Source organism: Carlito syrichta, unplaced genomic scaffold (assembly GCF_000164805.1).
Source record: "Carlito syrichta isolate Samal-C Ts95f unplaced genomic scaffold, Tarsius_syrichta-2.0.1 Scaffold288255, whole genome shotgun sequence".
Taxonomy (NCBI): domain Eukaryota; kingdom Metazoa; phylum Chordata; class Mammalia; order Primates; family Tarsiidae; genus Carlito; species Carlito syrichta.
Window position 1 is genome coordinate 69263 of NW_007232351.1, and position 17122 is coordinate 86384.

Genomic DNA, 17122 nt, shown 5'->3' on the forward strand with positions numbered 1-17122 from the left:
AGTTGCTCAGATGAAGAATCTTAGAGTCATCCTTGACTCCTTTCTTTTTTCTATACTCTTATCCAATCCATTAGCAGCCACACTGACTCTGCCTTCAGATATGTCCAGTATCTGACCACTTCTTACCTCAGATGATTCTGTTATGATCTTATGTTCTTCCAGTGACCTACAAGGCCTTTTATTTGGCTTCTCATTGATTCTCTGGCCTGATTTGGCTTCTCATTGATTCTCTGACCTGATTTGCTATTCTTTTCCTTCTTCACTCTGCTCCATGCTCATGTCTTTGCTCTTCCTAGGATAGGTCTTAAGCATTTAATTAGCCTAGAGCTTTTGCACTCACTGTTTTCTGTGCCTGTGACAGTCTTCTCCCCAGGAACCTGTATGACTTACCTAACTCCTTTCCACCCTTAAGACTTGGCTCAAAAGCCAGCTTCCGTAGAGGACACTGACCCTTACCACTATAGTTACTTTGCTCTGCTATACTTTTTAAAAAATAGCACTTATCAATCACCTCTAATATATTTTATGTATTACTTATTTTAAATATTTATTGTCTTCATTTATTAATTTTTATTTTTAGGTGTGGGGTACAATTCAGGATTAGTGGTCATCATACAGGTAAAGTTTGGGCATTCCCTTGGTCCTTTCTTCTCCTGATTTGATACTGGGTATCCTTATTGATGTTATGTACCCCCCTTGTCTGCTTCTTCCTACTAGACTGTAAACTCCGTGAGTACAGAGATTTTTGTCTATTTTGTTCTGATGTAACTCAAACACGTAGGGCAGTGCCTGACACACAAGAGGCAACTAGTAAGTGTTTGTAAATGAGTAGGTGAATTTTCAAGATGGGATTATACGTCCCTACATAATACTTTTTTCCGCCATGGAGGTCTCTTTCTCCTGGGTTTCCCAGGGACATACATTGGGAGATTCTGTCATGATGTATTACGGAATTCAAAGAAGAAAATTACAAGACAATTGTGATTGACACAATTGGGTAGTTGAAAAAATTTTGACCTCCCTCAGGCAATGAGTAGATTTAGATAGGGAAATAGTTGCAATCTTAGAACAAGTTGTTTTAGTGTTGCAGAATGTCAAATTCAAGGGAGTAAAGCTAGACATAGATGTTGAAGAAAAAAGCCAGGATAAATGGCCCAGTCAGGGAGTTTAGCTTGAAAGAAAGGTAGGAAAGTACAGATTGAGTATCCCTTATCTGAAATGCTTGTGATGAGAAGTGTTTGAAAAACTTTTTTTTTTGGTTTTGGAATATTTGCAGATACTTTAAACTGGCTGAACATTCTAATCTGAAAATCTAGAATGCACCAATGAGCATATCCCTTGAGTGTCATGTTGGTGCTCAAAAAGTTTTGGATTTTGGAGCATTTTGGATTTTGGAGCATTTTGGATTTTGGAGCATTTTGGATTTTGGAATTTCAGTTTAGGGATACTCAACCTGTTGTTAGAAAGTGCTACAGGTTCATCACAACATGCTTTGTTTTTTGAGATCAAGGGAGCTTGGTTTTGCTGCTTGTTATTTTTATAAGGTAACCTACAGTAGTGTATAACATAGATTTTATTTTTTAATTACAATAATTAGGTGACCTAAAGCATCCCATGTTTCAAAGTAATTTAATTTGGTAGGTTTAGTGCTGCATGGAAATTGGGTAAATTAGGATCCTTTGGAAATCCTCCTATTAGTTCCATGCCTCCATTTTACCACCTGTCCTCCTCCGTCCTTTTTCCTTGCTTTTTGTATCTGTGTGTGAACCCAGTAGGAATGAGAATGTGATGTAAATATTAAAAGTTGGTGCTAATTGCTCTCTTGTTCATCCTTTAAAGAGGCGGTCTATTTTAATGTGTTTCTAGATCAATTTTTATACTTCTAGAACAACGTTCATCTTGGTTTCACATTTGCCACTAGCAGTTGGATTAGTGCTTAAATGAAAGCTTGTGTCAAAATGAGGCACAGTTTAAACAATTTTATGATCGTTTGACTCTCTCCCTTACAAGTTTTGATCCATAAAATAATCAATTTTTATTTCAAATATGTAGTTGAACTTTTTTGGGGTTATTTTTAGTTTCTTTAGTGTGAATTCATCTGTTTCTGGATTAGCTCTCATGGGAAAAACCAAGAGCCGTTGAGCATTTTTATTTTATTTATTAATCATTTTTAGTTTATTTATTTATCAAGACATTTGAGTGCTGAATGTCAGTGAAGTTGTGCCAAGGATTATTCTGCAGAGTCCTATGCTTTATTTCCATCGTTGTCTTTGGAGTGAATCATATTCATACTATTTGAGGAATAATTAGTTTGAGCACCAGTGCAAACCAGTTGGAGGACTAACAAGCATTCCTTTGTTTTGGTTACAGAATCTGCATATATACACATAAGAGAAGCCAAAATGTCAGATGATATCAGGAAAAGGTTTGAATTTCCAAATTCTCTTATACAATCACAGGTAATTGTGTTAATTTTTGCTTCATGGTAGCAAATGAGCCTTTTTGGTAGATTGTTAATTTAACTTTATATTTTTGACACTAAGTGTTTTGTTCTGTATAGAGACATTGTATTATTTTGATGAGACAATTTTTATATAAGTTAATTTGAAAATACGTATTTGTCATAGGAAAGCAAATTCTTCAAATTGATCAATCTCAGCTTCTATTTATATATCATACTTTTTTTTGTAATGCCTTTTGTGAGAACTGTCAAATATCATACTTCCTAGAAAAAAATGAAACCTTGATTAACTTGTAGGCCTGGACTTTTTTCCCTATATTTAATTATTGGAAACAGAGGCAAATGGTTATATATCTACAGAATATGAGAGCTTAATATTTAAAAAGATATATTATGTCTCTATAAATATTAAGAATATAGATTTTTATAATAATGACAATAAATACAATATCCTGGATTAAAAAATTTGATCTGTCTACTAAGATAGGAGATTGTGATAATTTACTTTAGAGAACTTTTCAATATGTAAAACACATAGTTAAAACAAAGGTAGTTTTTTGGTTAGTCTTTAGCTGACTAGAAGCATTCTGGTTAATCAAGGTATTATAATCAATTATTGACTTTTCTTGTGAGCGTAAAACTAAGAGGCCAGCAGATGCCAGCTTGAAGATTTAACAACGTCCAGCATCTTGGATACTTTCAACAGTTAACTTCGGAGATGCCTGCTATGGGAATTGACTTAGCTGGGTAGTGGGGAACCCTTCCATGAGGAGTAGAACACTCCTTATGCAAGATTCCCTTCTACCTGACTGGGTTGGAGTCATATCCTACAGGTCCTTGCCATGAAGGAGAAGATGAAGGCCTGGAGCATACTGTCCACAATTTTATTTTTCTGTGCCTGAAGTCCCTTCATTAGCATAGATAATTAAGAAGTGCCCATATGTGTTACTAGTAAATGAAATGAAATGTGTATATGTGCTGTTTAGGGTAGGATATCTATTTGAATCCTGTTATGGAAAACTTATATAGCAACATAGGCTGATTTTTCCCTGGGTTTTATATTTTAAAAATCAATTTAGGCTAGTATCTCTGATTTGTTAGAAGACGAATTGAAAAGTATATTAGAGAAATTGAAACTGGTGGGGAGTGGGGAGTTGTATAAGCATTAAGCTTATTTTCTGTCAGTCTTTTTTCTAAATATGGACTATAATTTTTCTGTCCTTATTGTGTTTCATATTGGTTTTGTTAGGTTTTTGTGATTGTGTCCTTTCCCCTGCAAATACTTCTTATTGTTCTTTTGTAACTATTGTTCAATGTTAGCACCATATTTCATTGATTCACACACAGTTTTTTAAAATTACATTTTAGCATGTTTGAAATTGGATTGCGTTTAGTAATTGATGGCAGAGATGCAGTAGGTATTTCCTGCACATTTGTGAACTTGGGTATGGTTTTCTAAATGAGTCTAAAAGAACTCTTTCATGAATATGAAATCAAAATTCTAAATTATAAGAAGCATTGTTTATCATAGATTAATTGATAGCCTTTTTCTTAGTGATACAGAAAATAATGGTATATCTTGCAGTTGACAGCTGTTTACATTCAATGAAATATGGTATATTTTGTAAAACAGGAACTCAAACTATTCACTGGTTCTCAGTTCTTGTTACTATCCCTCTTACTAGGAGATGAAAGAAGTAAATTGAACTGAACTTAATATTCATGTAAATAAATGACTGGTATTGCAAAACTGAGATCATAAGCACTGAGGTCTTAAATCAGTTTCAATGTGTGAAATACAAAAAGAAAAATAATGAGGGAGAAGTTGCTATGGTTTTTTTTTTTTAATTTTAGCTTTTCTGGAGACTTTGCAAGACTGACAGCTATTCACAGTTATATCAGACATTGGTTCCAAGTATAAGATGGACAGGTGTTACAGTAGCCAAGTTTTTTCTACCTCCTATATAGAATGACTGTGATTGTTGCTAGCCTATTGGCTCTAAGACAGCAGTGCTGGATAGTGCTGAAGAACTAGGGGGAATGAAGTGGAGGTGGAAGGAGGTAATGATATTTATGTATTCATGTAATCAGCATTCCTATGATATAAGAATCTAATTTAATTTTGGGCTTTTTGATTAAAGCAAGATATGGGAAAATTTTAGAGATTTATAAGACTGAAAGATTAAGTTCACTTTGAATTTAATGGCTGCAACCCATGAGAAAATGATAAATTTAAAATCATATGGCCTAGAGTGAGAATGTTGCTGGTAGAGGGGAACCCTATTGGTTCAGTTATGTGTGGGCAATCATCAGAAAGATGGGGATGAGTTTTCTTCATCTTCGCTAAAGGCATGATGAAGCATGCTAGATTTTATTTAGATACAAAGGAGATTTTAGAAACTGTGGTGTTTCTCATTCGTGGCTTAATGGATCAAGCTATCTCACATTATCTTCTGACACTAAGTAGCAGTAATTTGAACTGAAAATCTGGCAATTTTCTTAACCTCTATTTACTATAGTTTACTTATTGGTAACCTGGGATAAAAATGTCTTCTTTGAGGGCTGTTCTGAGGATTGAAAGTTCTATGTGGAATACCTAATTCAGTGCCTTCTACATAGCACACATTCAATGAATAGAACTTGTATTTATTACTGATTGACTGCCTGGGATTCTCATATTCTTGTCAACTATTATTGATATTTGGAAATAATATCAATTCCAAATATTTGGAACTTCTAAGGCAATGTATTCATTAATTTTGTTTGTTATTTTAGACTGTAGGTCATCTTATTGCTGCAGTACTAAAGGAAAATAGTTTTTCAGAAAAGATTCATCAGTCCACAACCCAGGTTTGTGTTTAATTTTGTACTTTAACGCTTTTCAGATATCGCTGCCAATGGGGTCACATATGCAGTTGGCTTGTTTCCCTCATAGTTGAGGTTACAGTAAAAATGATTTTGAACTGTGAGAACTTTATTGCCTTTTTTTTATTTGCTATGATTCTATAGCATTTAAAAAAATTAAAATTTATTAGAATAGACTCTAGGACTGAGACATGGAGGGGATGAAGGGGAATATTCTGATGACCATTAGTGAAAAATAATATGGGTGAAATGAGGGAAGTCATGTTGTAGAGGTGATTGATAGGGATGCTTCTACGGGGTTAGTTTTAGCTAATAGAAAAAATGAACAGAGTAACTCTGTTTGGGTGTAGGATATTTCTCATGCTTCAGGTCAGCCCCAAATGTGAGTTCTAAGTTGGAAAGGCCATATATTGATAGTCACAGCTGGAGGAAAAATTCTATTACACACATAGGGCATGTGAGTGCTCAGAGTTGAAGCAATGCCAGCTTATTGAGATACACCACTTGGGTTTTGGCTGATCATTGTTTTATATTTTGACATGCTGGTTGGGAAACTTTGCTTAAGAGAGCTGCTTTAAAGTGCACTCTATAGAGAACATAAGTGATGGAAATAAGATTTTTTTTTTCCCAGCAGAAATAAATTGATTTCCTTTTTCTTGCATCCTTTTTTTGATTAGCTACAACAAGTTACATTTCTTTACAGCTTCTGTTGACATGTTGAAGTAAGTGTAGGGGCATACTTCACTAATTGGCATTATCTGGTGTTTGTATGTAGTGATATAAATTAGGTTTTCTGAGAACCCTGATCCTAATCCTGCCTATAATCACATTATGTACTTTGAGAAGATCTAGTGGTTTCACTTAAACTGCCAGGATTTATTGAATGTCAAATCCCTGTAACTAAATGTTTCCTCTTCTGCTAATAGATGAATGCTTACACAGTATTACCTGAGGCAGCAGTTTGTTTATTCATTTATTTTATTTTTCTGGCTTAGTAATGGGAATAATGACATTTAGAGCCCTTTGGTATTGTCTATATAGGTGTATGAAATTTCTGTCTTAATAAAAGGAGAAATGAAATAGAAATATTTCCTTCTTATAGTGGCTGACTGATAACTATATTGTTCTTTTAATAGTGGGATCCTAAGATTGAAAAGTTTGTCAGCCAGCTGGGGAGAGAACGTAGGCACATTATAATGCCGATTTCCATTCTTTTAGTTATTTCTTTGGGAACTGGGGATCTTATTTATTCCCCAAATTATATATTTCCCTAATAAGTTGTATCAGAAAAAAGGAAAAAAATCACTTATTTGTTCTCTCTCTTTTTAAATTAAAAATACACAACTGCATATAACTCTAAATAGACTTAACCCATAATATATTCAAATATAGGTTTATTGCTAGCAATGAATCTTTTTTTGGAGGTCATGGTTTCCTGAGAAAGTTATAAAAACTGAAACCTCTGCTTTTATAGGGTTTTTAAAATGAGAGCTTATATTTACTTATGTGCCCTTCTGGAGCTTTTCTATCAAACAAGATGGATTCACAGTGTGAAGGGGAATAAGTCATCATCTCTCTTTCTTGAGCAAACAGTTTTCCTAGGCTTTTTTTGGTAGCCATGGAACGAGCAACTTGCTGGTGGCCTATTCTACTTTTCTCTCTTTTATTTGGGCCCACATTAGAGTTCAACAAATTGTGGCAGGGGCATTGTGGGTGGCAGTTAGGTACATGTTGGTGATGATAGAGGTTGGTGGTAGGAGAGTAGGATTATTTTCTGAAACTGTTATTGCCATTTAAAGCTTAAAACATAGATCGTATTTGGAGTTTAACTCAGACAAACTGATAATACTGACACTGTCGGTGTCTGGTTAAATTTCTTGGTTAGTTAAAGTCTTAGCTTTGTTGTGTTGCTTGAACTCTGGTTGTATCTCTGCCTGCAGCCAGTCTTCTTTTGCAGCCAAGGTGAGAGAGAGATGCTCTACTAAAACACATTCATTACCTATCTTAGAAAATTGACTTTATCTTATTATAAGAAGAGTGACAACAGTATCATCTTTATATGTGAAAACTAACCTCCTGTGCATGAATTACACATTGATGGATGGCTGAGGGTGTGTGTTTGCTGCTCTATAGAAGTGTCTTTTAATCACTGGTTTGATTTCAGACTCCTGCTTTGAACTTGCTGTGGGAGAAATGTTGCAGTGACAACGTAGTAGTTCGAACAACCTGCTGTGAAGGTCTGGTGGCACTTGTTGCTCAGGATCATGCAGAGTTCAGCTATGTTCTCAATGGGATACTCAACCTGATTCCATCGACCAGGTACTCTTTTCTCAGTATTTAATCAGTTAATGCTTTAAGATTTTAGAAAATAAATTCACTAATTCCCTATTAAGGGTCAGCTGTCACTTTACTCGCCAATTGCTTTTTTTCTCCTAAAATGTCATGCAATCGATATTTCACAAGTAGTAAGATCATGCTAATTTAAATCTTACAGTTTTAGAATTTGTGATCATTTGCTATACTTAAGTTTTGGGGCAGCTGTACTTCAATTTGTCATTGCTCTTTTAAAAAAGAAAATAGCTAAGTAGCTGATAATTCACAATTGCAGTGCAAATTCCTGAGTTATTTTAGGCAAGAAGATTGCCCATAAGCAATGCTACTTTCACAGTGGTACTGTTTGTACACTGTATTGGCAATACTTGGTTAGCCCTTGGTCTTAGTACATGCATTAGAAAATAATAGCACTCATTTCTTTAAAAGTCTTTTGTGATTTATTCCCTTGATTATTTCAAATTAATGATGATTTGCTCTTTGAATTTGTTTAGTATGGCCAGATTTAGTCCATTTACAGACTGAGTATAATAGACTCTGAGATGGTCAAACAAGACCATGTATGAATCAGTGAGCATCTCTTATAAAATACTCCCTGAAAAGGAGATGCTACTCTTACTTCAAGAAACTGTCTTGACTTATAAGTTGTAATTTTTGACTACTTCAATTCACTTAGGCTTCTGCTCCTTTTCCCCACCTCTCACACAGCCTCCCTCCTTTTTCCGTGGTTACTTGTTCTCACAGTGTTTTTTTACTTGCTGTTTTATTACAGTATCATCAGAGCTGAGTGCTTAGTCATTTGTTCTGCCTTCAGTGGAGATAGAGTACAGCTGTATTATCAGTTTGTGAAAGATATCTTCCTGGGCTTGAAGTCTATTAGGCTAAATAACCTTTGGCCTTTTAACCTTTCTTTATAAATCTTATTCTGTTCCCTCAGGTCATATCTTTGTATCATTTTGGAATCTTTTGGAACCTCAGATCATATCTTTGTATCTTTTTGGAACTTTTTGGAATCTTTTCTTTTCTTTTTTCCTTTTTCAGAGATAGGGTCTCGCCATATTGTCCAGGTTCGAGTGACTGTTCACAGGTGCGATCATGGCTTACTATATAGCCTTGAACCCCTGGACTCACACCAGACATCTGTCTTAACCTCCTGAGTAGCTGGGACTAAGGCATGTACCACTGTGTGGTTTTTCTTTTTCTTTTGCAGTCTGTGGTTATAATGCAGACCCTTAAACATAGTATATAAACCCTTCCCAAACTAACTCCAACCTTCTGCTCAAGTTGGGTTTTCTCCCATGAGCCTTCTCTAGACATCCATAACTGGTTACTGTTCCTGAGCTTGTGATCCACCTCAGCATGGGGTCCTCCTTCCCTTTCTCTGCCTGCATCGTCTTTGCCATCCTTTAAGGCTCAGCTCAGATATCCCCTTTTCTGCCCAGATTCTTCCCTCTTCTCAGCTGTTCGGCTTACTGCTTCATAGTATTTGTGTGTGTATTTTGAAGCCTGTATTTTAGTATCTAGCATGCTCTTTGACACTTAGTAGATGACCAACATTTGTGAATAAGTAAGGGTTTAATTATTGTGAAAAACTTACTCATTTTTTCCCTGTCTTCACCCCCCTTCACACACACAAAGTAATTTTAGAAGGATCCTGTTGTATAACTTGTTAAAAAGGTAGTTTTGCGGAGGATTTTTAGAAGTTAAGATTTTTATGTGTGTGTCTCTCTTAGTTGTTGATTGATCCTAGATTTTGCCTACCCTTTTTATTAGTCAAATGCATGGCATAGTCTTTTCCCCCCCAATTAGTTTCCAAATGAATTAAAATCTACAAATATAAAATCTAGTTGCATTGTGTGGTTGTACTATTTATATTAAAAAGTTAATGTATCAGCAGCTAATGGGGCCAGGGTAATGTCTTGTGTATTTAAGGTAAAATTAGAGCAGGTTAGATTATACCTTAATTCTAGAAGATAATCCTAGAAAAATTATGCTGGTGTGGGATATCATTCACACATCAGTATAAAATTCTCACTACTATTGTAAATTGCAAAGTATAAGCTTTACTATTAGTGTATCATCCTGTCATCTGTGGATATTGTAATTTGTCAATAACTTTAGTTTTTAAAAAACTTTTAACATGTATTTTTTGAATAGGCAAACCATTCACATTGGATATATGAGACAAAGTCTCTGCCCTGTTTCTACATTTTTTTTTTTTTTTAAATCCATGGAGGCCAAGCTGTTACTAGGTCTTGTTGTCTTTTAAAGGATACCTTATGCAACATACAATAGAACACTTTTATGTGTGTGTGTATATATATATATATATATATTTTCTTCCTTTTTTAACAAACAGGAATAGCAGCCTAGTACATAGTATTCTTTATTTTACATTTTCAGTGAAAAAATATATCTTGGAGCTCGTTTCATAAAGTACATAAAGAGCATTTTAATTTTTTTCTAGCTGCATAATATTCCATTTTTATGAATGAGTCATAATTTACTAATTCCCTATTTCCAACCTTTTATAATAAGACAGTGCTTCAATGAATACGCTTATACATATGGGTTACCATTAATTTTCAAAGTTCTAAATAAACATGACTGCCAGATGAAAGAAAACCTTTAATTTTAAAGTAAGCAAATTTAGGAATTTTAACAATGGAAGGATGCTGGAAATTTAAAAAAAAAAATTCTTATTTGAGAATATTCATGTTGTCTAACCTATTATCCACAGAGGGATACAGAATAAATGGTGAAGTTAACCAATTTAATTTTTGAATAAATTGACCTATAAAATGTGTTATATAAGTGCTAAGTTTTCCTTATTGTTGTCAGTATAGGCAATAATTATTTGGTTGTCAGAAAACAGGATTTTCTTCATTTACTTTATTTTTTTCAAGTAGCAGAGCTTTGTGGTTTGTAGCAATTACAAAGATGAAACTTTGTACTGTTTATTAATTTTTAAAAATGAGAATCAAAACAAAGTTAATTAAAAACAGGAGACTCAAACCACCTTCTTCAAATGCTGCTCAGAAGCTTATTGGAGTCTAGAGGTGCCTTGGGAACAGAGTCACACCATAATTGCTTATCTTTGATTTAGAAAAGTAATTCTAAAACTTTATCTTTCCATCTTGCCTATCTTCTTGCCTACCATCCTTTAGGAACTGGGGGTGAGGGGAGGAGTTGGAAGTGGAGAGAAAAAGTCCGTAGTAAGAAGCAGTCTTCTATAGAATCGATATTTGAGAACGTAGCATGTGGAGCTCTCTCACCATTGCAACAGATTTTGAAAGCTTCAAAGAAAGGAAAAGTTGATGGGGATATCTCTTCCAGCCTGCTCCTTGGCCCTTTGCAGGCCTAGTCTGTAAAATTCCTTTGGAACATGTAAGGAAGCCCCCTTGCCACCTGAAACCCAACCACAATTTGAGAAACATTGGTTTAGAGCCTGCTGTACTGTATGTATAGTCTAACTTTGAAAAAGACTTGACATTTGCAATGCTCTGGTTGTCTAAACTTCAGGGAGTGGCTGGGAAAGTGTCTGGCTTTGCTTGAGAGACTATTCTCTTCAAAGGAATACTGTAGTTTGATGTCCTAGAGTATTCTCGGTTCAAAGCTGAGGCAGCATGAAAAAATTGTAAACTAGTTTGTATAGCTTCTGTAAACAAAGAAATGGATTTAAGAGCTCTAAAATGTTCCTTTAATCAGTAAGGAAATTTGAGAAAAAAAATTATTCCTTAGGGAGGGTGAAGAAAAGAAGGGGCCCACAAAGGAAGCACAGTGAGGAAATCATTATCACCAGTTGAATGTGAATTTTGAAATTAACCAAAATTAACCAAATAAAATGTATGATATATAGTTGCATGTACTTTTCCAGACCTTTAAGGAATTGCTTGTTTTTGGTTTAGATTGTTTTTGTTTTTGTTTTGTTTTTACATTGAATTTATACTGAGATAAAGATTCCCAAAGCAAGGCATTTTCCATTTGTCTTTCCTTAGACTTTTTTCTCCCTTAACTGCACTGGCTTCTAGAAAGCTTATGCAGCCATTGTTATAGTTGCTTAGTAACAGGATGGTGAATAAAAAATCCTACTCTCCTGCGGAACCAGGTATTCAGTTTTTGATACTGAGTTTTCATGACAGCCTGTAATTTCAGCTCAACTGTTTCCCTCCACTCCCTTCTAAAAATGTGCTTGGTGAGAAGGTTATGCTCTAGATAAACCAGACTAGTACTTGATTTGTGAGCCTTTTGTGCTTCCAAACAGGGAAGGGACCTGTAAGAGATGTATTTTGGGACTATAAAGTGTATTAAACTATGGAAAATCAAAGTATATTTTCTGAGATTTCTGAAGTATACTTTAAATGATATTTTGCATAGGATGTTAAACATTTCTGTAGTGGGTCCTGAGTATAACTTCTGGGCTCAAGCAATATACCTGTCTTGACCTCCCAAAGTGCTGGGATTACATGCATGAGCCACCACACCTGGTCAATTTTTAGTCATTTATTTAAGCATGAGTTTCCCAGAACTGTATTTTAAAATATTCTCTTTCTCTTCTTGTCTCTGTTCATCTCTGCCTTTTCTCATACAATTTTGTGATGAATTTAGGCAATGATTTGATTATTAATCTAGTGTTTATCATTCTCTTATTTGCTGGTGACTTAGTAAAGCTAATCAATTACCTTTTTTTAGGGATCTTTAATTCTTTCTAGTTAAAAAAAGGACTTGGTTACATTTGTACCATTTGTTCCCATAATGTCCAGGGATGCCCTCCTTTTGGAATGCTCAAACCCCTTTTATTCTGTCCATCGTCAAATATTGGTACTTCTTGTATCTCGGGTTGTAGATTTTGAAAGCAAAGAACCTAGCATTATTTGTAGTCTTTTTGAAAGGAGACTGAGCATACATAAAGTGTTTAGTAATGTAATCAAATAAATCTCAAATGCACAATAGTAATCATACCATATCTACATAGCAGAAAGCAGTTTATGTGGATGGTTTTAATTAGTATAGTTTGCACAGCTTGACTAAACTTTTTTTGTTTGTTTTGTATGTTTTTGGGAATCTTCAATATCATTATTGACCACACTCATTCTCATTTCAGGCTAAATATCACCTGTATATAATGCTTGGGACCAGAAATGTTTTGGAATTTTTCAGATTTGGGGATATTTGCATATATATGTATAATTAGATGTTTTGGAGATAGGACCCAAATCTGAACACAAAATTTATTTATGTTTAATCTATATCTTATACTCATAGCTTGAAGGTAATTTTATACAATATTTATAAAATTTTGTGCATGAAACAAAGTTTTAACTGTCTTTTGACTACAACCCATCACATGATATCAGGGGTGGAATTCTCTACTTGTGGCATCATATCGGCATTCAAAAAATTTAGGATTTGGAGCATTTAAGATTTTGGGTATTTGGATTAGGGATGTACAATTTGCATGAGATCTAGGTCTTAGCTTTTATGCCCAGTGACAGTTGAGGCTTCTTTTTGCATTGTCTCTCGTTACTGTACCTGTGACTCAGTCCTGAAGTCTCCTTTGCTCTCCCTTAAAGGGTTCTTGAATAAATTTAGCTTTTCCTGGCGCCTGCCCAAGAAAGGACTTGTTCCAGCTGATCTTTATTGAAGGCTTTTGGCAACAGTTTCCTGAGCGTATTAGGACCCTTTGGGCTACTAGTTACAGAAATCCATTCAAACTACTTTGAATATAAAGAGATGATTTATATTTTTTTAATAAAGAGATGTCTCAAAGGACTCAGGAATAAATATGCACCTGGGCCTCAGAAACAAATGGGATGTCGGCCGTGTGGTTTCATTCTTCTCTCTTGCTGCAGACTGACTTTCTTTGCTTCCTACTTCAACAGGGCACCACTTATTCCCAGGTTAACTTCTCTTAGGTATGAGATAGCCAGACTGAGATAGGAATTTCCTGCCACAATTGCAGATTTCCAGTGGTTGGGCCTGGAGCTGGATCAGTCAGCTCTACCAGGGCCTTTGCATTAGTTTTCTAGGGTTACCGTAAAAAAATGATCATAAACTTGGTGACTTAAAACATCAGAAGTTTATTCTTTCACAACTCTGAATAACAGAGGCCCACAACTAAGGTGTCAGCAGGATTGATTCCTTCTGGAGGCTCTGTGGGAGAATCCCTTCTATGCTTCCCTACTAGCTTCTGGAAGTAGAGCTGCTGGCAACTCTTGGCATTCCTTGGCTCGTGGCTGTATAACTTTAGTCTCTGTCTCTGTATTCTTGTGGATGACTTCCATGTGTGTTTCTCTGAGATACAATATCTCTGCTCTTTCTCTTATAAGGATACTAGTTATTGGTAAGATCCACATAGGATGATCTCATCCCAAGATCCTTAATTTAATTACATCTGCAAAAACTCTAATTCCAAATAAGGTCACAGTCACAGATTCTGGGGGTTGAGAGTTAGATGTATCTTTTGGGGGGACACAGCTTAACTCTTTACTGGATAAACATACATGTGCTGGTGTTGCTTATACAATAACCAGATGAGTGAAAAATGAGTAGTAATTTCTAAAACAGAGAAGAGACTGGGACAGTGTTCCTGAGGAGTCCTCTGCACTGGGACTGGATTTGGAGGAGAGCAATATGGAAATAGTTATCTCTCAGCCAGTTGAACTCTTTGAAACCTAACTGCTTACGTATAAATGACTGATATTAGATCCATGTTGCTCTGACAGGGGTAGAGAGGGAGGAGAGATTGAGTAGATGGAGAGTCAGTGTCAAAGATAACATAACTGTTTTACTGTGATGATGGGATACTGCCATATTCCCTCCCACCCCAAAATATATATATTTAAAACTATGGATTATTTCTTCAAACAGCAATAATAATAGAAACAACCACTACTTTGCTTTCTAGGGGAAGTGGGTTAAGGAAGCAAACTACCAGCTATATGCCCAGCCTTGTTCTTTAGAGCTTTACTTAAAATTCCTCACTTTATCCTCAGAACAACCTTGAGGGTTGGGGGAGACTTTTCCATAGGTGGGATTGGGTTCTTCTATCAGGAGGACATAATATCTATAATATCTGATTGTTTATTAAAATAAAACAGTTATTGATGCACAATGACTAGATCCATTAATTCATTAGAGATTTTGAAATATTGACATTCTATCATTTTTTTCTTCATTTGTTACCTGAAATAGTATTATAAAGAGAGCCTGCCCCATATCTACTATTAGGTTACCTAGTAGTACAATTTGTATAGGAAAGGCAGGATATACACATAATTCTTTATTTACTAAATTCCAAAATAATGATTCATTATTTTTTTTACCATCCTTTCAGTGGTGACCAGTTACTTTTTCTTTTAAAATAATTATGGGCTGGGCAAAGTGGCTCATGCCTGTGATCCCTGTACTTTGGGAGACCGAGATGGGGGAATTGCTTGACCAGGAGTTCAAGACCAGCCTGGGGAACATAGTGAGACCTCATCTCTACAAAAATAAAAAAAAATTAGTCAGGTGTGGTGCATGCCTGTAGTCCTAGCTACTTGGGAGCCTGAGGTAGAAGGATCGCCTGAGCCCAGGAGGTTGAGGCTGCAATGAGCTGTGATCGTGCCACTGTATTCCAGCCTGGGTGATAAAGTGAGACTCCAACTGAAAAAAAAAAAAAACAACCCAAAACTATAATGAGCTCATGGTTTTAAACATACTTAATGTGTTTCAGTCATCTTCTTATATTTTTAGGGCTATTTTTGGACCCTCTGTAGGAGCAGCCTTTGGGAGGGGTGTGGAATTTAAAATTTCAATTTTTTGGGTGCTATTCAGTGATTTTCATACACAACAAATGAGTTAAGCAAGAGTGAAAGAAAATAACATCTTCCAAAGAAGACTTCTTGTCCCTTCTCTTATATTAAGTCACAGGAATTATCTAACTTTCCTAAGATTCTCTTAGGAGTTAATTTGCTGAGTGATAGGTTTAACTACATCATGAGAAGTCTTTAACACAGCAGTTAAACCTCTATATACATTCTGGATATTTCTCTTTTACTTTTCTTATTGTATCAGGAATTTTAAGTTGATTTTAATGTTGTAGGTACATGGATTAACATATTTTTGATGGGGAAAAAAACCCCAATCTCCAACAAAAACATCTGCTTTTCTTTCCTTAAAAGAGTTTTTCATTGCTTTATATAATACTTGGGTATGATATCATCTTCTTAGCATTTACAACTTTCTTACTTGATAAATGTGTGATCCCTGGGATGAAAAGCTTTTTATAACCACAACCAGTAATAGCATTCATGTTAATGTCTTTTGTAATAAACTAAATAATGCATATTGATAGTGAACAAATCAGATACTCTAATTTCAATGTGCATATGTAAAATCATGTAATTATAGAACTAGAAATTACCTTTAGCAGTTACCTTCAGATAGTACCTCAGCTATATCCATCCATCAGTTTGTCTATTAATTAAATGTATTTATGTATTTTTACTATCTCCTGTGTTCCTATGCTAGGTACTATGGTACCATGGTGAGTAAAGCAGATATAGTCATTGCACTCATGATGCTTTTGGTTTGGAGGGAGATTGCCATAATCACATAGTTCTCCAATTATGTATTAAACGCCATTCAGACAAAGTATGCTGCATTGGGAATGCCTTTAATATGAGGGTTTGACTTAGTCATGGTAGTCAGGGAAGGCTTTCCTGAGATAAGACTAAGGAATTAATAGACATTATCTAGACAAGGGGAAAAGGTAGAACTTTCCAGTTACAGGAAATAGCACATGCCAAGTCCCTATTGTGGGAGAAAAGATGGCTATTGGGAAGGCCTGAAAGAATATGAAGAGCAAGGTGAGCATGATTTGAGGTGAGGTTGGGAAAGTAGGTAGGGGTCAGACAGTACAGGCCATGATGGGTAATCTTGAGGGTTTGGATCTTGATCCTGGGTGCAGAGGGAAGTGTTTTATCTAGTGGATATCAGTACTTCCAAAAAAGACCATTTTGGCTGGAGTATGAAGATACAATTAAGTGTTGGGTTTGGGGTAGATGGATAGGGATACAGGGAAATTAGGTGGCTGTTGCTATAGTTTGAATGAGAGATGATGGTTGCTACAACTAGAGATGGAGGAGATAGATGAGGTATTTAGGGAGTGAAGCTTCCGAGGTGGATTGAATATGAAGATGACTGAAAGGAATATGTCGAAGGTGACTCCTTGGTTTCTGGCTTCTTTACAGTTAGGGAACGTTAGAAGACCAGATGTGTGGAAGAGCATGAGTTCAATTGTGGCTATGGTGAAAATGATGCACAGTTCAGAGCTAACGTGGGAATATCTAGGAGGCAGCCGGATATGTGTTTTTTTAATGCTATCCACTGAACACATTATATAATACTATGAATAAGTTAGGAATAATATCTAATCAGCTCTTTTTTGCCCTGGTTAAAGTCTTTAATTTGATTTGTTAA

At 35.4% G+C, this 17122-nt stretch overlaps 1 protein-coding gene across 1 annotated transcript in view; it reads left to right on the forward strand.

Moving 5' to 3' along the window:
* LOC103255563 (focadhesin-like) overlaps positions 1-17122 on the forward strand; it is a gene marked incomplete at its 3' end in the record, with an annotated part of 146851 nt that overhangs the window by 29757 nt on the left and 99972 nt on the right. Inside the window, exons 2-4 of the mRNA XM_021710188.1 lie at positions 2371-2459; positions 5237-5311; positions 7491-7645. Of these exons, the coding sequence (XP_021565863.1) occupies positions 2403-2459; positions 5237-5311; positions 7491-7645 (287 nt within the window). The remainder of the gene's footprint in view (positions 1-2370; positions 2460-5236; positions 5312-7490; positions 7646-17122) is intronic.